Source organism: Mustela erminea, chromosome X, assembly GCF_009829155.1.
Source record: "Mustela erminea isolate mMusErm1 chromosome X, mMusErm1.Pri, whole genome shotgun sequence".
NCBI lineage: Eukaryota > Metazoa > Chordata > Mammalia > Carnivora > Mustelidae > Mustela > Mustela erminea.
Genome location: NC_045635.1, coordinates 93,123,352 through 93,148,458, shown reverse-complemented (window position 1 = coordinate 93,148,458; position 25,107 = coordinate 93,123,352). Strand labels below are relative to the sequence as shown.

At 43.3% G+C, this 25,107-nt stretch overlaps 1 protein-coding gene across 1 annotated transcript in view; it reads left to right on the top strand.

The window, feature by feature from the left end:
- TRPC5 (transient receptor potential cation channel subfamily C member 5) overlaps window positions 1-25,107 on the top strand; it is a 255,505-nt gene that overhangs the window by 217,730 nt on the left and 12,668 nt on the right. Inside the window, exon 7 of the mRNA XM_032331227.1 lies at window positions 1,570-1,765. Within this exon, the coding sequence (XP_032187118.1) occupies window positions 1,570-1,765 (196 nt within the window). The remainder of the gene's footprint in view (window positions 1-1,569; window positions 1,766-25,107) is intronic.

Sequence of the window (25,107 nt, the reverse complement as noted above, 5' to 3'; positions counted from 1 at the left end):
GGGAGCCTGCTTCTCCCTCTCCCTCTGCCTCTTCCTCTGCTCCTGCTCTCTCACTCTATCTCTCTCAAATAAATAAAAATCTTTTTAAAAAAGACAAAGAAAAAAACTGGTGGAGCTACTTTTGGTAGCATGACCGAGGAAAGCTTCTTTGAGGAAGTGACATCTGAGCTGAGACTCCAGTTACGTTAGGGAGATGGTCATGCAAAGATATGGGGAAGACCACTTCCAGATAGAGGGAATCGTTAAAACATTTCCCACATACCCTCTAAGTGAACCCAAGAACAAATGCCTAAGCCTCTCAAAATATATTGCACCCCCAAAGCAACACATTTGGAGGACACATGGGTGGTTCAGTCAGTTGGGCATCTGACTCTTAACTTCAGCTCAGGTCATGATCTCAGGGTCGTGAAATTGAGCCCCGCATCAGGTTCTGTGCTCAGCAGGGAGTCTGCCTCTCTTTCTCTCTCTGTCTCTCTCTCTCTCCTTCTTCCTCTTCCCCACCCCCTGCTCATGCTCTCTTTCTCTAAAAAAGTTTATTTAAATGAATAAATTTTTTTAAAAAATTAAAACAACATATTTTGAGCAATAGAAAAAGGGCATCAAATCTTAAAAGTAGCATTTCTTATGTTCTGCTCCTCATCTGTGTGCTTGAGAAATTATTGATTTCTGCTGTTGGCTGCCTTTTATTGCTACCAGCACAGACTTCAGAATATGAGGCCAAAGAAACCCTAGACACTGAAAACATATCACTGCAAACTTACATATTTGGAGACTAGAAGAGGAAACAATAATATGTGAAGCCATCTTATATAAAATAATGCAGTGGTTTGGGGAGGTCAGATGGAATTGGATTTGAATTTTGGCTCAGCACTTACAGCTGAGTGACCACTGAATCTTTGTTTCCTCAGCCACAACAGTAAAGTTTATAAGGATATTAATGATCATGTATGGAAAAGTGCTTAACATGTTTATAGATAGTAAGTTCTCGGTAATTGTTGGTTAACGTAGTGTTTAAAATAATCTACACAGTGTGTTAGTTCAAGGATCCCTAAACTCCTCCACTGAGTTAGCACCCCCGTGGGCACTGTCAGAAGCATGAAAGAAGTATCAGAAATGGTAACTTGTTCACATTCACTTGACTAGCAAATGACAGAGCTGAGATTTTAACCTAGAACAATCTAACCCAAGCCACATATTCTTAACTACTCATTTACTGACGTTATGTAATTAGGAAGGTGATAAATCACATGGTCTCAAGATGAAAGTTTGGCAAAGGAAGGAGCCCTGGAAAGAACTCTTAGAAAAGCATAGGCTCTGTGTAGACTGAGAAGAGAAAGAAGGTATTCCAGGTGGAAGGGGAAAACCTAGGAGACAGAAAGGGTACCAAACAAATGAACCCACCTGATTGCATTGTCTATGGAAAGAGACCAAAATAGTGTGACATCATCAGTCTCCTTGTTGGGACATAAATCTGACAGGCCCCTTATTAAGCAGATTCCTTCACATTTTCTATCTCTTTTTCTTGCCCTTCCTAGAGAATTAACTAACCTGCTCTTCTACCTCTTTTAGGCTCTTCGAAACCCTCCAGTCGCTCTTCTGGTCTGTCTTTGGCCTTTTAAATCTCTATGTCACCAATGTAAAAGCCAGACACGAGTTCACAGAGTTTGTGGGAGCTACCATGTTTGGGACATACAACGTCATCTCCCTAGTTGTGCTGCTGAACATGCTGATTGCCATGATGAACAACTCCTACCAGCTTATTGCCGTGAGTACCTTTGCTTTACAGGGGGATTGCTTCATTGCAGGAGTGGTCACATTGGCCCCAGAGCCCACTGGAAGCTCAACGAAGCAGTGTGTCTGCGTTGAGTATTTTCTATGAGCTTTCCCAGTTGTTAGAGTGAACTGTTTCTCTCGAAGGCAGCTCGGTTTGGAATCTGAGTCCATTGAATCCCAGTCATCTAGAAGAGGATGTTCTAGTTAATAGGACTTTCTGGTAGCCTCTTAAAAATATGTTTAAAACTCTGAATCCATTTTCTTGCCTTAGAAAGGAGAGCTCGGGAGGTATGGGCATAGTCTGGCGCCACTAATCTCCAGAGTGGATTGAGCTGATTGGATCCTTTGGCAGAAGGGTCTTCTTTCCCTCTTGCAAAATTGTTCCTTACAAAACTGAGCATTCCATTGCCAAAGACAAACTTCTCAGACAGAGAGTGACTATTTTTTGATCAAGTATAGATGACTAATTACAATCCACTATGTGACCCACTTTAGTAGAGTCAATCACTGAATCTTTTTTTGACCATGGTGCTACCATCTAGATCAGCAATATCACCCTAAATGAGAAATAGTGAAGGCATACAAGGGATCAGTCCAGGCCCTGCTCTGGTTTTTGATGCCAAAGTAAGTATCAAACCTTAGTGTATTTTCTTATGATTTGCCTATCATATTTAGAAATGGAGTATTAGTAAAGGAGTTCTGGCTATCTGAGATCCTGTTTAGTTGAGAATCAGTGGATTTGGATGCTTAGTTCATATTAAGATAGTAGATCAACCCCATGGGTCTATCTGTTGCTAAAAGTTTTTGCTCTAGCATGGAAGACAGATGAAAAGACCTGACTCCTCTCTTCCTTCATTGATATCATTTCTCAGATTTGGTCTGCCACTGAGGAATCATCTAGCCTACAAAAAACAGCTTAAATTATTGGTTATATAAATATAAGCATGCATATAAATATATACATAAATATACATGGATTTTTACACACATAGGTACACACACATATTGTCCATATTTCTTACATATTCCTGGTGATAGTGAACATCTGTGATCCATTTTAATTAAGGACAGACCAAAGAGAAGTGGGTTTATGTTGTAGCAGGTGGCTTTTGAGTTATATATTAGGAGAAATTTCCTAATCCTAAATAGCAATGACATAGTCTTCTAGATAGGTTTGTAGAATATCTCTCACTGGACAGTTTAAAGAAATCAGAACATGAAAGTACCCATGAGGATGGTTTAGATTTTAGGTGCTTAGGTGCTGGTGTATAGTGAAAAAAGATATTAGGAGTTAGAAGACCAGGAACTCTAGTCCTAGTCCTGTTATTTACGACTGTGACCTTGAATAACTTACTTGCCCTTTGTGGGCCTCATTTTCTTCATCCAAAAAGTGAGAGGGTTGAAATGGATTGTCTTTATTGAAATATAATTGACATATGGCATTGGGTAGGTTTAAGGTGTACAATGTGATGATTTGATACATATATATTGTGAAATGTTCATCATAATAACATTAGTGAACACATCCATAACCTCACATAAATGACCTTTTTTGGTGAGAACATTTAAGATAGCAACTTTCTTAGCAACTTTCAAGTGTACAATACAATATTGTTAACTAGAGTCACCATATAAGATATTAAGTTCCCAGAACTTATTCAGCTTCTAACTGTAAATTCATACCCTTTGACCAATATTCACCATTTCCTCCAACCCTCTCAGCCCCTGGCAACCTCCTTCTACTCTCTCTCTGCATTTGACTTTTTCAGATTCCACATAGAAGTGAGATCAGATGACACTGGTTTTCTTCTGGTTTACTATTGGTCTTAGTATAATGCCCTCCAGTTTCCATCCCTCCAGGACTGTCTCCTTTCTCATGGTTGAGGAATATTCTGTTGTATATAGACACAGCATATTTTCTTTATCCATTTGTCTGTCAAGAGACCATTAGATTGTTTCCATGTCTGGTCTGTTGTGAACAATGCCACAGTGAACATGGGAGTGCAGATATTTCTTCAAGATGATGGTTGCATCTTCTTTGGTTATATACCCAGAAGTGGGACTGCTGGAACATGTGGCATTTCTATTTTTAATTGTTTTGAGGAACCTCCATTCTGTTTTCCACAGGGGCTGCACCAATTTCCATTCCCACCGATAGTGCACTGGGGTTCCCTTTTCTTCACATTTGCACCACACTTGTTATCTCTTATCTTTTTGATAATAGCTCTTCTCTAACAGCTGTGACATGATAGCTCATGGTGGTTTTGACTTACATTTATTTCCCTAATGATTACTGATGTTGAACACCTTTTCATGCACCAGCTGGTCAAGTCCGATGCAGTGGTCTTTAATATCCCTGTTGTCTCTGCCATCTTGTGAGTCTGGATGTCTAGATGAACAGGCTAAACTCGCAAGGTCCCTTCTAACTGAAATGCTGTTCATCTGCTGCTTTTGAAATGGGATATCACTCCATTTTATACTTCTCTCTCTCAATAGTTTGAACCCAATTAGACTAAGAACTCTGGAATGATCTATGCTCACTCCAAGTCTGTCTGTATAAAGGGGATAGGCCTAAAATCTTAGGGGGTTATTTTCCCACCCTCATGCCTAGTATCCTGTTACCCTGCCAAAGATGGCAATATTCATGCTGAGGCACTTGTCATTTTCTCCCTGGGTGTCTTGCAGCTGATCACTCCTAATGCAGTGGAAAACAAAAGAGATTTTCTTGTCACCTAATACAGGTCTGTGTTGTCTCCCACTGAGCTCAGTGACATTTTGCTAGGAAGGGTGGAAATAATCAACTCTGCTCCCTTGTCACCACCTGCTGGTAGCAAGTTGTGTTTTAATGTAACTGACTGTTGTACCTGAGGAAAACACCTTAGCTTGAAGAGAGCTTGGGGGTGTAGGGGTGAGGGTTTGCTGGAAGATGGCCTGAATAGGGTCTATACTATCTCATACCTATGGACTCATGGCCACCCCTTCTGAATACTGCCTCCTACTTTGGGATCTTCTGGTAATGTATCTTTATCATTTGGAACTGGATCCAGGGGGGTCCTGATATTGAGCAAACTGATTACAAAAACATCGGGATCTGTCTGAGCAGTAAAGACAAGCAAGCAGGTTTGATTCCACTTGCAACATCTCCACTTCTGTAGTCAACATAGTGTGTAGAAGGGCCCTGATATGGAGGAAATGTCATAGGAAGGGAAGCCACTGAAGATAAGTCTCTCCTACTTCAAAAGGGATCAACAAGCTGACTCGGTCTAAGGGGAGACTCAGTTGTTGACATGCTTTTACTGGGAATATATCTTATGTACATCATAAGAGGGGGCTCAGGAGCACCGTTTAATAGCAATCCCTTGGAAGGTCAAGCTCCTTCTTGATGCTCTGCGCAGGGTACAGAGCTGCTGGTGGAGTAAAGACATGGCTCTTAAGAACTTCATATATCTAAGCCAGAGGAGGCTCCAAAGCAGTCATAGGTAGTCAGCTTCAAGATACAGGGAAGCAAGGATCACTCCAGGCCTGTGCTCTGTGGTCCCAGCCAGCATCATCAGGCAAAAAGCACGCCACATTTTATATTATTATTGTTTGTGATTAGCATTGATTTCCTCTTCTCTGTTTAGGCTTTTCTCTTCCTTAAGCTGCTTATTTCTCTCTGTAACACTTCTCTAAATACACCCACCTTGTCCCTGCTGTTCCTCATGTGTATGTGCCCAGTTCCATCAAGTGAAGCTGCCCTTGAGACCATTTTCATCAAATTCTCCCTTAGGAAAACACAAAGTCAGAGGGACAGACAAGCCCCACGACATTCACTTACCTTAGGCCCTATTCCTACCTCCAACTCACCTATAAAGGGGAATCTCTTTTGCCTGAGGCTGGTCCTCACAAAACATGAGGCTTACAATGATCTGTGCAATATAGCCTCGTGTGGCAAGTTACTAAGAACCCTCAGTTTCTCTGGCTACCGTTCACTCTGAAGCTTAGATTAAGTAAATAGCAGTTGCCTCACTCAGCCACATCTGCTGTGAGGCTTGGGGAGAGCCCAAATACATAGAATTGATTATCTCCCCCAGGGGGCCAGCATTTGGAGTCTGAGATAATGGATGAAGTTTCCAACAGCAAAAGACAGCTATGCCCGTGAAGACATTCATCAAAACAATCCCAGCATGGCAAAGGCAATAAACAAGGCTGGAAAGGGCCATCGCACACCCGGGAGTGCCAAGGGGGGCAGTTGCTCTTCCTGCCCACCCGGGACCAACCTCAGACTTTCAAAGCACAGAGAAGAGGAAAACTAGCACACTACACAGTGATTTGTAACCGTCTAACCAGGCAGATAACCAACTACTAATCACTGATAGGGCAACAAGTTGGGAAGACATTGAAATAGTTTCATGTCTGTTGGTAAATAGCTGCCACTCCAGCTGTTCCCTCTGGGATGTCCCGAGATCACCTCACAATCCAGCAGGTGAAAGGTGACGCCTGGAAGAGCAGGTATTTTGCACATTTCTGTCCCAGTGCTATTGCTGACATACATTCTGATTGGTCGGTTTCTTTTTTTTTTTATTGTTTTATTTATTGATTTGAGAAAGAGAGCGGGAGCACGAGCACAGCAGTGGGGAGAGGGAGAAGCAGGCTCCCTGAGGAGCAGGGAGCTGGACATGGGGCTCGATGCCAGTACCCTGGGATCATGACCTGAGCTGAAGGCAGCTGCTTAACTGACTGAGCCACGCAGGAGCCCCTGATTGGTCGGTTTCTTAAACAGTCTGAATCTCACTGTAGTAGGCAGAATCCTAAAATGTTCCCCTAAGATTTCCTGCCCTAATCATCAGAGGACAGTGAATATGATGAGATGGCACATTTGTAATTACTGTTGCATACGTGGCAAAAGAGATTTTACAGATGTAATTAAGGTTACTAATCAGGGAGATTATCCAGATGGGCCTAATCTAATCATATAAGTCCTTTAATAGCAGAGTTTTCTCCAGGTGGTAACAATAGACGATGTCAGAGATTCGAAGTGTGAGGAGGGTTTCCTGTGCCATTGCTGGCTTGATGATGGAGGGAAACATGGGAAGAAATGCAGGTGGCCTCTTGGAAATGAGAGCAGCCCCCAGCTGACATCCTGCAACAAAGTGGTGACCTCAGTCCTACAACCATGAGGAAGTGAGTTCCGCCAACCACCTAAATGAACTTGGAAGCAGATTTTTCTCCAGAGCCTTGAGATAAGAGCTCAGCCATGCTGACTCTCTGATTTCAGCCTTGGGAAGGTCAGTGTGACTGGAGTGGAGTATACAGGTCAGAGAGAAATAGGAGATGATTTCAGAGTGGTAATAAGAGTCAACAACAAAGTTGGGTCTGGGAGACCTTTGTAAAGACTTTGGCTTCTACCCTGAGTGAAGTATGGAGCCATGCAAGGGTTTTGAGCAGAGGAAGTATATGATCTGACTTACACTTGAATAAGAATATACTGACTGAGGGGCACCTGGGTGGCTCAGTCAGACTAGCATTTGCCTTTGGCTCAGGTCATGATCCCGTGGTTCTGGGATCGAGCCCTGTGTTGGGCTCCCTGCTCAGCAGGGAGCCTGCTTCTCCCTCTGCCTGCCACTCCCCTGCTTGTGCGTGCTCTCTCTCTCTCTCTCTCTCTCTCAAATAAATAAGTAAAATATCTTTTTAAAGGATATGCTGATTGAGAAAAGACAGAAATGGTGCAGCAACCAAGACAGAGATACCAATTATGAGATCACTGCATTAACCAAAATAAGAGCTGATGGTGGGAAGTCACCAGATTCTAGGTATATTTCAAAGCTACATCGAATTCTGATGGACCAGATGTGGGGTATGAGCAAAACAGAGGAGTCCTGGATGATATCAAGACTTTGGGCTTGAGTAACTGGAAGGGTAGGGTATTCCCTTACTGCAATGGGGAAGAGTAGTAAAGGAGAAGGCTTAAGCCTGGGACAGAGATCCAGAGTTAGGTTTTAGACATGTGGAGTTGGAAATGCCTGTTAGACATCTGAGTGGAGATGTCAGGTAGACAGTGGTCTACATGTCTAGCAGAGAGGTCCAGACTGGAAAGAAGAGATTTGAGAGTCACTATGTGAGAGTCACATTGAAAGCCATGGGACTCAGAACAATCACTAAGGGAGTGAGTGTGGATACAAAAGAGAAGAGATCCAAATGTGAGGAACTCGAGTGTGTAGAAGTTGAAAAGATAGGATAGTCACCCAAGGTGATTGAGAAAGAACCACCAGAGAGGTAGGAGAAAATAAAGATAGTACACTATATTATAATACTCTATTATCCCCAGGATGTGGATAACATATGCTAAAGAGTGGTAGAAGCTGGATTTGAATTGAGGTAGTCTGACCCCAGCACTCATTCATGGAAGGAACTGCTACCCCATCACACAGACCTTGAGGACAGGAAGCACCTGAACTTCACTTTCACTGCCAAGTTCCCAGCACACTTTCTCATCTTCCCTAGTTACGTGGCAACCCTGAACCACCAGTCTACTTGTCCTATCAGTTCCAGTGACCAAAGATTTCATGAGCATCAGAAAAATGGATACTTCATCTAACATACCTGTATCCCTCATCTTGCTCTCAAGACTGCTGCTTAAGAAAACAGAACAAAACATAACCCTGCTAGCTTTCAGTCCCACAGAACAATCCAAACTATGGAAGCTCTAAGTCCAAGGGATAGTAGAGCCTCTTTCCATGTGAAGGAGCTGCTCGATTCAACCTGTAGAAATTTGATGACATTGGAGCAGAGCCATTTCAAATTTTAATAACTGTCTCTTTCCTTTGGGATACCCTCAAGCAACCTAGACATAGATTTTTCTCGTTGTAGCTTGTGCTTTTCCCTATTGCCAAATGATTCTCTGGAACCCGATCTGGGATTGTTAACTTTCACTAGCAAGAAAGCAGACACTCAGAACCACCGAGGATGTTTTAATAGTGCCCCCACTTTGGGTGATATGGAAACTATGAAGACCTGCTAATAATCCCAGATCAGTGAACAACTTACATTTCTTGGTAGGTTCTGAAAAATACATAAGGACTTGGTGCTCTAAGTGATATAAAGGTAGACATAGTTGATGCGTTTGGGGAGCTTAAAGTCTAGTTCAGAGAGAGAGAGATCTGATGGGTAAAATAATAATAGTAGTATTATCATGATTGTATAGTAACAGTGATTACAAAGAAAATGGGCATAGGAGAAGTCAGACTGCCTGAATTTGAAACCTGGACTAAGTGTGGTTTGAGGCAACTTGACCTCTTTCAGCCTCATATGACTTCTCTGTAAAAGGATGATAATTAAGGTTTTTTTCTCTCCTTCTGACTCTCAGACCCATTCTGTTCATCTTCTTCTCTGCTTTGTATCAGCCTGCCCTTTGGCTTCTGGGTAGGTTTGACCAACCCAAAGGTAAAAAAAGAAAAAAATAAGGGAGGAGCTTGGATATTTCTTCTGCATCCCAAGCCACACTTTTTGTGGTACGACCAGCAGCAGCTGTATTTCCCATGGGGTTCACGTCCAACTAGCACCAAGTATCCCCTTTCTCCTTGGCCCCAGCTTTTGCAAGGCATCCACATCTTCACTCTAGCTCCCACCAGATACCCCATCTCTGGGCTCTGGTAATACCACTTACCACCTCTTCCAGTTGTCCTTCCAACTCTAGGGATAAGATGGGATTCTTATTGCTGCTGAGTTGATAACTCTCTGAGCTGTCTCACTGTCCTGTTTGGCTTCTTATTTCTTCCGTCATCGATATATACTAATCCCTGTTTTAAATTTTCTGCTTGAAAGACCTAGAGTGATTTCCATTTGTCTGGCTATAACCCAACCTATCTGTACCTCTCTGATCAGGTGGTTGTGGGGCTGGTTTGTGAAAGACAGATGGAGCTGAGTCTTGACGGTCAAATCTGGAAAGACAGAAAAAGGCAGATAACCCTCAGATCTCATTTCTAACAGGGAAATAGTTTGCACATCAGCAAGGATAGGCCTGGTATTGATTGAAAGCAACAAGAGTATAGGAGATTGCTTCTTTCTTTTCTGCCTCCTCTTCTTTGATTTCCCATGAAAATATCTTCAAATGGGGGGTACCTGTGTGGCTCAGTTGGTTAAACATCTGCCTTCAGCTGAGGTCATGATTCCAGGGTCCTGGGATCAAGCCCCAGGTCTGGATTTCTATTCAATGGGGAGCCTGCTTCTCCCTCCCCCTCTGCATGCTGCTCCCCATGCTTGTGTTCTCTCTCTCTCTCTCTTTCTCAAATAAATAAAATCTTAAAAAGTTAAAGAAAATTTCTTCAAATGGGAATAATGTCCTCCCTGTGCAAATAGGGACTATGCCCCAGCAATGAGGAGAAGCATGTAGGGGAAATTGTACCTCTAGGAGCTGGATGACCAAGTTCAGAGCCTGCCTTTAGGAAACTAATTTTAAAAGATGAGGTCTGCTTGACTTATTTCGCTAAGCATGATACGCTCTAGTTCCATCCATGTTGTCGCAAATGGCAAGATTTCATTTCTTTTGATGGCTGCATAGTATTCCATTGTGTATATAAGTCAAGCAGAGAAAGACAACTATCATATGATCTCCCTGATATGAGGAAGTGGAGATGCAACATGGGGGCTTAAGTGGGTAGGAGAAGAATAAATGAAACAAGATGGGATTGGGAGGGAGACAAACCATAAGTGACTCTTAATCTCACAAAACAAACTGAGGGTTGCTGGGGGGAGGGGGTTTGGGAGAAGGGGGTGGGATTATGGACATTGGGGAGGGTATGTGCTTTGGTGAGTGCTGTGAAGTGTGTAAACCTGGTGGTTCACAGACCTGTACCCCTGGGGATAAAAATATATGTTTATAAAAAATAAAAAATTAATTAAAAAAAAAAAGATGAGGTCTGTTCTTATGGCTTCTCACATCCCCACTCTGAGTCTTTATACTGCCATCCACCTGACTCAGCATAGCACCCCAGGCTAATTACCTTGCCTTATGTGGACCTCACCTCGGACAAGCCCTTTGACTCCAACCTCTAGGCCTGAGCCGAGCTCTTTCTCAGTGCCATAAGGCTTGCAGAAGTCAGTGATAAGTATGCAATGAATATCTAGGATACCAACAGACTTTATTAATCTGATAGGCATTCAACTGTTTCCAATCTATTATCATTATAGCTACCATCAATAATAACTACCATTTATGGAGCACTTAGTATATGCCAGACACAATACAAAGCACGTTTCATACATATTTTGTCATCAAATTTTTACAACAACCTTGTGAGACGGGTACTATTATTAACTCAATATTATAAGTGAGGAAACTGAGGCCCAGAGCACAAAGTGACTTACCCAAGGGCACACTTTTAATAATGGCACTGGCAGGTGTCTCTAATCCAAAGTTATCACAATACTATACCCACCCCTTTCCCTGCCTGCATTTCAACCCCCCCAGACCTGGATGCACACTCCTCACCCCCAACCTTCGACTCCCTCAGCTTTATCCTTCTACTTGATTCACTGATAAAGAGGATCTCCTGACTTCTAATCAGAGGGCTAGACTCTAAGGAGTCTTTCCCTTGGTTCTAGAGACTCAGGGCCTTCCATTTCTCTGAGCTGAGATTCCCTGCCCTTCTCCCCCTCCCCCGAAACACACACACGCACACGCACAAACACACACACGTGCGCGCATGTGCCCTGGCTCTCTTTTTCTCCTTCAGTGTGCCTGTGTGCACTTCGAACTTCCAGTTTCTTCCTAGCTCTGCCCTGAATACCACCTGCCTCCTCAGTGAACAATCACGCAACCCATGTGAGATAATCACACCCACAAAGGGTAAAAAGTTCAGCGCTCTCAAGCTCATTTGCATGACAAGAATTCCTCCTTCAGCTTACACAGACTGCCTTGGCACCTCTCACGCTGTCGCTTCTCCTCCCCAAAAGCCTCTCTTGAAAGTCTGTCCTCCCAAGCGAGCGGGCTTCTGGAAGTCTCAAGAAGAGGAGCATTCTCTCTGCTGATGCTGCAGGGGGCACCAAAGGCCGACTTTTCTGATCTCTGCATCTTGCCTGGGCCTGGCCTTCCCCCTGCTGGTCTAACACAGAGACAGATTCCTCTGTCGCTCCGCGTCAAGGCACACTCCTCGTTTTGTCGGCCAGCTGTCTGAGAGCCTGCATCTGCTGAGGACAAGAGCTCTTCACCTCAAAATGCTGAAGGTCTACTTCCAACAGCCGCAGCAGCCTTTGATGCCTGCTGCTACCTAGTTATGATCTTGGTCACCATCAAAGAGGAGGTGGGGGCAAAAGGGAAGAAGGCAATGAAGGGAAGTAGCTTTCCTTCCTCATGCTAAAAGGCAACCAAACAGGGCAGATGGCCACACTGCTCCTCTGCATCCCAGATTCTCCTGTCCTGGATGCTCAGCAAGAACATCCGTAGTTGTTGTGGTGACTCTTACCTTGGTGACTCAAACCAAGCAAGACCAACTATGCAAGTGACAGGAAGGGCTTCATGCCCCAAGAATTCCTCTGTCCATCTGTGGGATGATGTCCTTGGCTCTTTCACCCATTCATTTAACAAAAAAATCTCTCCTGGATGGATAAATGAATACATTTCACAAATATTTTTTTAAGAGACTATACCGTACTATACTACATTCTTGTTACTGGGGGTGCATTAGGTGACAGGTGAACAGGACAAACCCCTCTTCTCATGGGGTCTACAATCACGGAACCACAGTTTCAGATTTCTCTTGCAATTTCATTTCTTCCTTGAAGAATGCCTTTAACCTTTTTAGGGTCATGGATTGCTTTGATCATCCGTTGAACATGGACAAGAAAAGAACAAAGGTGATCAAATTTAGCATAAAATCTCAGAGGATTCACAAACCTCCTCCTGCTGTCATCCAGAAACCCCTCACCGAAAGACCTGTCCCCAGTTAGCATGCAAATATGTGTTAAGCTATTAGGAGGTCACTTGTGACTCAGTGTAAATAAATCTGATCCCTTACTGAGATCAGATTTGCACAGGGGGCCAAGCGAGTGAGAAAGACCATGAGGGCATAGTGCCCAAAGACTGTGGAAGGGACACCAATAAGGAAAAGAGATTAGAGGCACTGAAGGAAAATGTCATCATCATCACAGCTTTGCAAAGGATCAGGTCTTGCAACAGTCCCTAAGCCAAAGGTGTCTTCAGCCACTCTAAAATAACAACTATCAACAGATGATCTATGTCCATAAAAATGACCATGTTTGTATTTCCAGCGATTTCAGTGCTTAACCTTGGGAAGAATTGCTCTTTGTGGAAGACCTCACCTCCCTACGGACTGGTCAAAGACCCATGGCCAAAGGGCATTGTTGGGAAATAGGGTTCTTCTTGGATTCTGCTTGTTCCCATTACCATTGTTTTGGGCACCAAGAGTCAGTTGACTGGAAAGCTAAGTGGTACGAATAATCTGTGATTTCTGAGCAAGTGAGGTTTAGAAAACAAACACGAGCTTGGAGTGATCACTATTAATAAGGCCTCTCTCTTCCGTGGTCATCGGCGCCCTGTGTTGTAGCCCAAATCCATGTAAGAGACAGCACAGGCCAGGAGGTGTCCTTTAGCTACAACACAGAAGTCACAATACCCAGAAGGAGGTAACAACCCGCTGCATTACTCTTTCTTTCACTTGAGGTCTGACAGCGAAGTTATATTACATCAGCTGTCAAAGTAAATTTGTTTTTGTTTGAAAGAGAAAAACAGAGGAGTTTGGGGAGTAAAACTGAAGAGAAAAAGTCATTGTATTTCTTTCTTATCCTTCTTTCTTCTGTCACAGGATTCTGCTTTTTCCTGTTTTCTTTCCCAGTTTCCCCTGGGGATTTGGCCTTATATAGAAGTTCCATAAAATTGTGATTTCATCACAAAAGCTTTATATTTATATTTATCTCTTAGTTGCTCTTAATAAATGTGGCATTTCTGGAAGCTCCCAGAGTTAAAGAAAAGAAAGTGTTCTGGATCCCCTAATTCATTAGAAAATCAACATTATTAAAGAAGGTTCGAACTATCAGAATTAGAATCCTCTCAACTAACTCCACCAAAATTCCCATTGGCCTTGCCCTAAAGATTCCTGGAGGTACAAAGAAGTTTCTAGCACCCAATAAATCTTCTGGGAGATTTTGCTATAGGGTTTTTCTCTTAATATCTCATCTCATACAGGAAATCTAACTAATGCAAGATACGCGATGCTGGAGTTCCTCTATCCTTAACCAGGATATGGGTGTCTGACACATAGTAGGCTCTCACTTAATATCTATTGAATAAATGAGCAAATTCATGAATTCCTAATGCATGTGGCAAAATATTTTAATGTGTGGAGACAGAGCAACTGACAAAGCTGACCAAAGCTAAGCTCCTTGTCCTTGAGTTCAGGGGTTGGCCAAATTTTTTCTAAAAAAGGACAAACAGTGCATATTTTAGGCTTTATGGACTTTAAGATCTCTGTCACCACTATCCAATTCTGCTATTATAACACAAAAGAAGCATAAGAAATACAAAAACAAATTGGCATGACTGTGTGCCAATAAAACTTTATTTATGGGTGCAGAAATTTGAAATTCATAAAGTTTTTATGTAAAAAAAAATTACTCTTCTTTTGATCTCCTTTCAATCTCTTAGAAATGTAACAACCCCTCTTAGTTCTCAAGCTGTTCTAAACCACGTGGCAGGCCAGATTAGGCCTGCAGGCCATCGTTTGCTTACTGCTCTTCTAGTTGTTTCCATATGTATCACTCTTCTACCTTTGTAGACTGAGGCTCTATAAAGACAGGGGCTCTGCTTTAGGTTTTCTTTATATTCCCCTGCTGCTTAGTAACATGGAACCCATCTCAACTTTTTCACTGATTGACAGGGAGAAGCTTGAGGATATTCCTGATCTATAGTTTGTCAACCATGTTAAAAAATGCATAATGCGGATTTATATCCATTGCAAGGGTTTGGTGTTTGGAGATGAATACATTTCTATGACAATGGGTGGAAGCATTAACTGAAAAGAAATCTGCCTACATGATGGATTTCATAATTATAGTAACATCGCACTTTATACTTCCCAAAGCATATTTGTATATATTGTCTTATTTGATCCTCATGAGCACTTTTGAGTGTAGGCAATATTATCTGCATGTTATGGATGAGGAAATAGGCTTCCAAAGGTTGCGACTTGACCGGGGCTACATGGCAAGCCCTTTCTTTATTCCTTCTTTCCTTCGTTCCTACCTTCCTTCCTACCTTCCTTCCTTCCTTTCTCTCTTTCTTTCTACAAGGACTTGAGAGGCTGCCGTCTGCAAGCAATTAGGCTAAGGTGAATGCAGGGCCCATGACTCCTCAGGTGATGTTAAGAAGCAATGCAGAAAATAGAAGTGTGCCCTGGCACCTGGGTGGCTCAGTGGATTAAGCATCTGCCTTAGGCACAGGTCATGATCCTGGCGTCCTGGGATTGAGCCCCATGTCCAGCTTCCTACTCAGCAGGGTAGGGGGGAGGCTGCTTCTCCCTCTGCTCCTCCCCAACCCACTCATACTCTCTCACTCAAATGAATAAATAACAACCACCCCCCCCCCCCGCCAAAAAAAGGAGGGTGGTGTAGAGAGTTCTGTAAATCCTGTAAAGGACTGGTAACGTCCTGACAAGTGAGGCAGACGGAGACAGACAAGTAGATTTCCCACGCCCACATGATCAGGTACACCTCTCTCTTCTGCCCAGGCTCAGAAATGGAAGGCCTGACTGAATTAGTCCTGGTTATTTCTGAAAACTGCAGGGTGAGCTCAGCCAACCGTAGTTCTCGCCATCATCTGATTGCTTCTGTCCTGTGAAAGGAAAAGGTGCCCGTATTCACCAAATGAAAGATACAGGCAGGCAGAACAACCTGTGTCTCCTTTCACTTTACATTTCTGGGGACCCTCAGAAAAAGTGACAGCTCAGTGAGCTTCTGGACCACCACATCTGCTGTGAACGGTGCTGCCAAAATTGTGCAGTGTACAACCTACATGGCTGAATGCAAGAGCTCTGCAAAGGGCTCTTCAGAAGCAGAAAAAGCTGAAGGAAACAAGTGGAAAAGAAACTTGGGTTGACAGAGGCCTGGCCAGGAATGTGGTGAGGTCTGTTTTCAAAATCTCTGAGCTTGATCAGCAGGCTCTGTCTCTGCACTTTTTGCAGATACCTTTCTTACACACAGGAATAAACTGGCTGCTTATTGCAAAATCTCAATTGGTGCACTTCCCAAAGAGATGGTACACCTTAGCATCTTGGTGGTTAAGAGCTTGGGTGCTAGGGGTGTCTGGGTGGTTCAGTCAGTTAAGCCTCTGCTTTCAGCTCAGGTCATGATCTTGGGGTCCTGGGATTAAGCCCCACATCACTGGACTCCTTCCTCAGTGGGGAGTCTGTTTCTCCCTCTCCCTCTGCTCCCCCCCACCCACTTGTGTGTGTACACGCGCTCGCTCTCTCTCTCTCTCTGTCTCCAAATAAATAATTTTTTTTTTTTTTAAAAGAGCTTGGGTCCTAGCATCAACCCAACCCAGATTGGAATTATTGTCCACCAGTTTCTAGTGGTATGTCCTTAAACATGTTTCTTGACTCTGGTGAGGCTTATTTATAAGGAAATAGTAATAAAACCTACCTCAGTAGGGTACAGTGAAACCAATAAGATGATATGCTTGAAAAACCTTACTGATGCTGCCTTCACTGACATATCTACCTTTGATTTCCAGCAAATTCCTTCTACAAAAAGCTGTCATAAGGGCGCCTGGGTGGCTCAGTCAGTTAAGCGTTCAACTGTTGGTTTGGGCTCAAGTTATAATCTCATGGTTGTGAGATTGAGTCCCACATAGGGCTCCATGCTGGGTGTGGAGTCTGCTTAATATTCTCTCTTTCTCCCTCTCCCTCTGCCCTCCTCTCTCTCTCTCTCAAAACAACAACAACAATCTGTTGTAACCCAATCTGTGCCAGACTCTAGCGCTGCAATAATGAATAAGACAAAAGTCTTTAACCTCAGTGAACTTTTCTTCTAGTAGAGAGCCTAAGGATAATTAAATGGGGACAAGTCTGTTAAAGTGAGTTGTGATTGTTGGTGTGAGAGAGCAGAGCAAGGTGCTGTGAAAAGAAGCCCAGTCTAAATTGCTTGTTCAGGGCAAGTGTCCTTGAGGAAGTGATATTTAAGCTGAGAACTGACAGATAAGAATAAGTCAGCCCTATTTTCCTGACTAGGAAATAATACAATTAAAACATAAACAGAAAAAAGATTTTCCCCAAATCCCTCCTCTTTTACCCTGGTCATTATACCTTCAGTCATTTTGTGGAGACCCCTGGAGAAGTAAAGCCTTGAGTTGCCAATTTAATTGGGGATGTGAGAGAGGGTCTAAGGAGCCCACTGGGTATTGGTGACCCCACACTCAAGGCTCAGGAGGGCTAGCAGGAGGGGCACCTGGGTGGCTCAGTTAGTTAAGCACCTGCCTTCAGCTCAGGTCATGATCCCAGGGTCCTTGGCTCAAAACCCACATTGGGCTCACTGTTCAGTAGGGAGTCTGCTTCTCCCTCTGTCCCTTCCCACCCCCACTCATGCTTGTATGCAGACTCTCTCTCAAAAAAAATTTTTTTTAAATCTTAAAAAAAAGGTGGGGGGCTTAGCAGGAGAGTGAGGAGCAGGGAATGAGGACACAAGAAAGTCACGCTACCAGGAGCTTCTGATGTGGATTGGGTATGGCCAGATGTTACGGACGTTTCCAGACATTATGCAACTGAATCCTTTTTGAACACTATCCCCATAGATAGTAAGTGAACCAAGTAAGTGGCCGATCTGAGTGGAAGCACAGGGTCAGAAGACTCAGATTCTAGATGTGCTTTACCACTAACTAGACATGTGACCCCCAAGAAGTAATTTCTCCTTTCAGACCTCATTCCCCACACACAGAATAACAACCAGTGCACCACCAAGTGCATGGGGTGGGTCTGAGAATCAAATGAGAAAATATGAAAAGTGCTTAGAAAAGCATGAAGCTCTAGATAGGTGGGAAGTTCTGGCGGTCTGATGTCCCTTTCCCAGGGGCAAGCTAAAACACTTAGCATTTTATTTTCTGGCCCGTTGTGTTTGAAAGTGGCCAGAAATCACTTACATAGAGAAGACAGTGGCTCCAGAAAGCACTCACAGAGTCCCCATGCCAGGACAGCCAGCACCCCTTGTCAGGATGGAGGGTGGGACAATTCTTCCAGCAATGGAGCTTAGTAGGATCTGAGAATCCAATTAGAGCTTATTTTCTTTGAGAACCACTGGAGATATCACAAGAATAGTTGGGTTTGTTGTTGTTGTTGTTGTTTTGCAGTGATAAACTGGAGGCCTAGAGAAAGAAACATGGTTTGTTTCCATATGAGCTACATATTTTATATTACCCAAAGGCTTGTAGTGCTATTCCTCAACCAAAACTTACTTATGCTGGGGTGTCTGAGTGGCTCAGTGGGTTGAGCATCTTGATCTCAGCCCAGGTCTTGATCTCAGGGTGGGGAGTTCCTCCGAGTGTAGAGCCTACCAGAAACAAACGAACAAACAAACAAAACAAAGAAACCCAGCAACAAAGCAACAACAACAACAACAAACTTATCTATGCTTTGTGCTACTCTACTATGGCCCCACCTTCCTCACATAACAACAGATAGTGGTCAGTGGGGTCCACTAGGAAAGAAACACATCCTTAATTTCCAGCATCCAGTTACCCTGAGCCCCCTCTTGTTTCTCCCCCCGCCCCACCATTTCACACACCCCCACCTTAGGGTAGGACAGGGAGGACAAGAAGAGGAAGATAATTGAAACTGTCAAGATGACAGCAGAGGAGGTAGTAAGGGATTGCTATCCCACTGGTTGATTTCACAAGAATGTAGGAACTTACAACTGCCCAAATGTCATTCTGAATCTCTGGAGGTAGATGATTTCTTTGAAGGCAGCAGAGTGGGTCAGAGGTGGATCACAGAGGAGGGATTTCCTGTGACCCAGTGCTGTTACCAATTTGTTTGCCTCTTTCCCTGCCATATGCCTTGGAATCAGAGAGAGAAACAGAATGACAGTCCACTGATTAGGACCTATCTTGTTTTACGAGTGTGCTTGTGTTCCATAGACTAAAGGATCTTTAAATAAACCCCTGTGATGCTTGTGAGAACGTTGCAGTACCATTCTAAAAGGTGGAAAGTGGATCCTTCTGCAGTCTCAGGGATCTAGGACACCAGATCAATTTGCAATTGTCTTTTTTTCCTGCCAGTTTTATTGTCCTCAGTACAGGAAGAATTTCCCTCCCTACATCCTGACAAGGGATGCTGGCCGTCTTGGCATGGGGACTCTCTAATGCCTTCCTATTAGATAGGCAACATACGTGGACCTGGAGGGCATTATGCTAAGTGAAATAAGTCAGGAAGAGAAAGACAAATATCGTCTGATCTAATTTATATGTGGAATCTTAAAAAAATAAAACTCAGAAAGAAAGCCTCATAGAAAAAGAGATCAGATTTGTCTTCACTGGAGGGGATATTGGAGGAAGGTGGTCAAAAGACACCAACTTCCAGTTCTAAAATAAAGAAGTACTGGGGATGTAATGTGCAACATGAGGACTAGAGTTAACACTACTGGTATATATTGGCCTGTGTGTGTGTATGGTGTGTGTGTGTGTATATATATATATATATATATATATATATACACATATATGGTATACATTGAAAATTGCTAAGACTGTAGACGTAGCAATTTCTTATCATGAGGAAGAAATTTTTTGTATCTATATGCAGATATTAATTATACTTACTGTGGTAAACGTATGTAGGTCAAGTCATCATGTTGTACACCTTAAACTCATAGGTGCTATGTGCCAATTATATCACAATAAAACCAAGAGAAAAAAATTATAACTCCACAGTGTTAAACATTATCAGCCTCCCTCACCCCTGCCCAAAAGAAAACCCAGAGAGTACCAAGCCTCAGCGACCACCAGATATCCTCTCCAGCACCTTTCAGCTCTTTGGCTATATTGTGCACACATTAAGAAAGGCTTGGGGACACCTGGGTGGCGAAGTCAGTTTAGGGTCTTGCCTTCGACTCAGGTCATGATCCCGGGGTCCTGGGACTGAGCCCAGCATTAGGCTCCTTTCTCAGTGGGGAGCCTGCTTCTCCCTCTGCCTTCTGCTCCCCTGCTTGTGCACTCTCTCGTTTCTCTGACAAAGAAATAAATAAAATCTTAAAAAAAAATAAAGCGTAGGGAGCTGCCTTTGTCCCTCGTTCCCCCCCCCCCCACCCTGTATTCCTTCCATAGTAGCCTGATAAGTCAGCTTTGCTCATTTTGCAGGGTGGCCTCATCACAGTTATCTTTGGGGTGTAAAGTTCCCCCTGTTCCGTCAATACAGGGATGGAAGGAGGGGTGGCCATGACAGTTATCTTTGGGGTGTACAAACTTCCCGCTGTCCTGTCAAGAGAGGGATAGAAGGAGGGGTGGCCATAGGCAGATAGAGAGGAGGCAGAGCTTCGGACTGCTGAGTACACCTGAACTAGCCGGTAGAATCCCAGAACCAGTGTTTCCAAAAGTGCGGTCAACCACCACCTGCATCCAAATCAGCCAAAGAAGCTTGCTAACAATGTAAATTCTGAATCCTCCCATCCCCGCAGCATCTTCAGTGTTTGTAGGTCTGAAGGGGGGGCCCAGGAATCTGCATTTTGGCAAGCACCCCAGCCAAGTCTAATATTCAATGACGTTTGAGAACCGTTTCTGTCAACAAATCCCAAGTAACTCATTTTACTTCAATGGCCACACTCAATAGCTCTACTATTCCTCACTTTCCATAGTGTTGCCCTTTTCTGGAAAGTTCTTTCCCTCCACCTCTGCCTGCAGAAATCCTGCCAATCTCTCAAGGCTCCGCTTAAATATATCCTCTTTTGTCACGCCTTCCCTGCTTTCTGGCCCCCATTTGCAAACAGCTGGGACCACTCTGGAAGCCCTGAGACAAGATAGTGTTTGCTCTCAGTAGTGGAATGTGAGGGGAGTTAAGAGCAGGAGACTGAAGCCAGAGCATGGGTGCTGAGGTTGAGCAGCTGAATTTGTGCTGGAAGCTAGGTAACCAGGAAAAGAGTAACACGCACCAAGCCCCTGAGTCGTCAGAGCAGTAGTCATTCCAACCACTTAGCAAGAGAATGGAGGAGAGGGATTCACAGTGGTTTCGTGCCTGGGGAGAGGCTGAAGGAGGGGTGGGGAGGCACAGACACAATGGCCACCCACCAGACAACTGCATATGTTCAGTTGGGAGAAGAACCTGTTTGTAACATCCAATGAGGAGGGTCTTGCAGTTTGAGAAGGGTTAATTGGATTACTGAGGGGGCACCAGTCCTCGGGTCGGAGGGACACTGGGGACAATGGTTGGCAGTGAGCTGGCGCTGGAGAAAGGACTCTGATGTTTTGCTGCTGAGTTTGTGCCCTTGAACTGAGGTGGCTACGAGGGCTCTAAAGTAGAGAAACTGATATCAAAGTCACTGCCAGCAGGCCCCAGAGTAATGGGAACAGGGCATTCTACCCACCCAGCCACCTTGGGGAAGAGAGGAAGATGGCCGATTCTTTAGAGATGGGAACTGGCACCCCTCTGGACCACCACACATGCGTAGTAAGCCAGAGGTCAGGATATGGAAGGGAATGACTATACTCACTGAGGGGACTTTCTCCACTCAGGACTTCCAAGAGACCTAGACTACTTCCATATTCTGAAGATTCCTGTATGTTTTTTTTAACTGAATACAAACAAAAATGGAGTTACAAAAACCATGATATATTTTAAATACTTACATCTTTTTTAAAATGGCATTTTTAGCCCAGAGGCAAAACCACAATACAACGTATAGCATTGGGTGAGGTCCAGAAATCTGCATTTTTAACAAATGCCCCATATGCACACCAACCTTTGAGAAGCATGCCCTGAATTCTACCAGAAAAAGAAAGCACTCCAAGCGAGATAGGCTTCCCCCGAAATGCCAGGGAAGTGAATTCTCTCACTTCAGTTTGGGGTGTGTTACTCTCCCCTTGCAGAGAAACAGAGCTGGGCTTCTGCCCAAATGATGTAAGCAGCTACTAGTTAATGTGAAAAAATGCCAAAATATCCCCTTACCCGAAATCACCCTCCAACCAGCCTGCCATGGGGCCCAAGATTCCTGGGAGTACCTTTTCTTCTTAAAAATTATTATTAGCTCTGCTCTGCTGTGTCGATGCCTGCCACTCTCCCTTTGCGTTATGTTATAAAGCTTTCCAATTTGCTAAGGCAAGATGGTTGCTGGCAGGAGATCTAAGAGAATGCGTAAGATTTTGTCAAAAGCTGGTAAGAAATGGGCCTCATGGTTTGACTGCAAGACAAATAACCTTGAGCTCGGATTTGTTGAGAAATATGAAATTGAAGAGACATGTGCATTTGACCTCGCTATGGCCATGTGTCCAGAATCTGAGCTAGTCAACAGCATTTAAGGGTATGTTCTCCAGTCACAGTACATCACACTGGGACAGTGAAAGGGGATAAAATAAGTAGAAGCCCCGGCCTGCTCTACAGGACCTGATAATCTCAAAGGCAATGCATGGCACACATGTGAACTAGAACACATAAGTAAATCCATGTGTCATTAAAAGCACATTATGGGGGCACCTGGGTGGCTCAGTTGGTTAAACATCCGCCCTCGGCTCAGGTCATGATCCCGGAATCCCACATGGGGCATGGGGCTCCCTGCTCAGTGGAGGGTCTGCTTCTGTCTCCTTCTGCCCTTCCCCCATGCTCCTGCGCTCGCTCTCTCGCGCGTGCGCTCTCTCTCTCTTTCCCTCACTCGCTCTCGCTCTCAAATAAAATCTTTTAAAAAATTAAAAATAAGTAAATAAAAGCATATATGGTAGCACAGAAGTCCTGAAATTTGGGAAAGTATGGAAGAGGAAGAATTGCAGCCCATGGTTGTATCGACTTTTTGTTTGTGTTTTAAACACTAAGAAGTTATGCCCGTTTTAAAAAAAAAAAAGTTGTCTAACATGCTGTGGGAAAAAAAGCATTCGATCTCAACAAAGAATAGAGTCATACAGTGGGCCAAGTGATAAACCATAGACATCATTTTGAGATTATTAAGCTTATACAATCTTCTTACACAAAAGAACCCTCCCAGGCGCTGATCTCGGAGAATGTTCAAAAGTAATAGTTGAGCAGAAAGGGTAGGGCAGAAAGTAGAAAGCTTTGCCACCAAACACTGAAAATAACCAATGAAAAAGACAACGTCTGATTTGTCCACCACACAAGGTGAAAGGCTAGCCCCGTGCAGATGCATAAAAACATTCTGGGCCTCAGACATTCAGGGAGGTTTAGACTAATACAACTCCAAAAGACACAGCTATAATCTTGCCATTCAAATTAGATCAAGGATTGAAAATAAAACAGATTTCTACACACCAAATCATCTTTTTGTCCCTGTTGTTCACTGCTACAGTCCTAACATCTAAAGTCTATATATACTTGATAAATGGGTGAATATTTGAATGAATACGTACTAATCACTTCATGGCTCACATGGTTTAATCCTGCCAGGTGCTCTATTATTTCCAGATTTTCAGGTTTCGGGTTTTAATTCTGTACACTAATCATGTTCCATGTAATATTCCTACCACCACTGTTGGACAGTCATCTCTCTCTACCCAGCACCTAGCACATTGTCTGGAATATTCTGGAATCATTTCTCAACATAGGAACCAAAGAATGGAGGTTAGGTGGACCATGATTTAATACATGATAAATGAATGGAAAAGCACTATCAAGACAGTAATTTACAGTAACCTCTCTGCTCAATTAATACATAGAAATTCCCAACCTGAGCCCACCTGAGTACTAGGGGCAGGAAATGGTAGCAGTGCGCATCCTTTAGCTGTTTTCAAAATGCTTAGCCAAAATCATATCCTCCATCTAAATCGAGTAGGGACAATGAGGGACACCAGAAAGCTTCCCGAGCTCGTAAAGATGTCTGTGGTTTATCACTTGGCCCACTGTATGACTCTATTCTTCGTTGAAATCAGATATCTTTTTTCCCACAGCATTTTAGACAACTATTTTTTTTTAAAGGACATAACTTCTTAGCGTTTAAAACACAAACAAAAAGCTTAACTTACACAGGAATTTTTTTTTTTTTTAAAGAGCACTTCCAGATACTGGGGTACCTAGGCAAGTTTGAAAATGTGACTCAGTTCATCTGAGGAAATTCTTACTGAATAGCTACTTCATTTCAAGAGCTATGGAAACATTGTGCGGATGAAAGTTTGGCTATTTGGGGCCATCAAAAGTTAAAATCAGGGGCGCCTGGGTGGCTTGGTGGGTTAAAGCCTCTGCCTTCGGGTCAGGTCGTGATCCCAGGGTCCTGGAATCGAGCCCCACATCGGGCTCTCTGCTCAGCGGGGAGCCTGCTTCCCCCTCTCTCTCTGCCTGACTCTCTGCCTACTTGTGATCTCTGTCTGTCAAATGAATAAATAAAATCTTTTAAAAAAAAGTTAAAATGAAAATTCAAGGTTTGTTTCTGGTGTTATGGGCTCAGCAATGTAGTGGAAAGAACCCTTGTCCTCCTCTACATGCCAGCTTGCCTACAGCACCTTTGTCTCTCAAGGCAGGATTTCAGGGCAGTGATGGTTACTATACCTATAATTGTACACACATATATAAAATATATTATATTTATCATAATATATATTATATATAATACATGTATTATATGTGTGTGTGCGCACGCACGTGCATGCATGTGTATGCACTTAATAGACTGAAGCTGTCTTAGTCCTGGGTCTCATTAAGGGCATTCAAATGCTTTTCCAGCATACTCTCTTATGAATTTGGAGGAAAAAAATCTATACATCCTTTTATATTTTTACAGGTTGACATCTAGATATGTCATCCTAAGTTTAAACTATTGCAAATGACACCATTTCTGGAATAGGGTAAATACTGACATTTAAAATAAAACTATCCAATCACTCATTTAAATGTATCCAATGGAATCTGAATCCCATAGTGATTTGTAACTCATAACCATGTATTTAAAAAGTAAATGGCAGGGTGCCTGGGTGGCTCAGTTTATTAAGCATCTTGCCTTCGGCTGAGGTCATGATCCCAGGGTCCTGGGATCAAGATCAGCATTGAGATCCCTATTCAGCAGGGACCCTGCTTCGCCCTCTCCTGCTCCTCCTGCTTATGCTCTCTTGCTGTCAAATAAATAAATAAAATCTTTAAAAAATTAAAATTAAATGGCTAAAATCTTCTTTAAAGGCAGGAAGTTTACATCATTTCTTTTCTCCTTGAA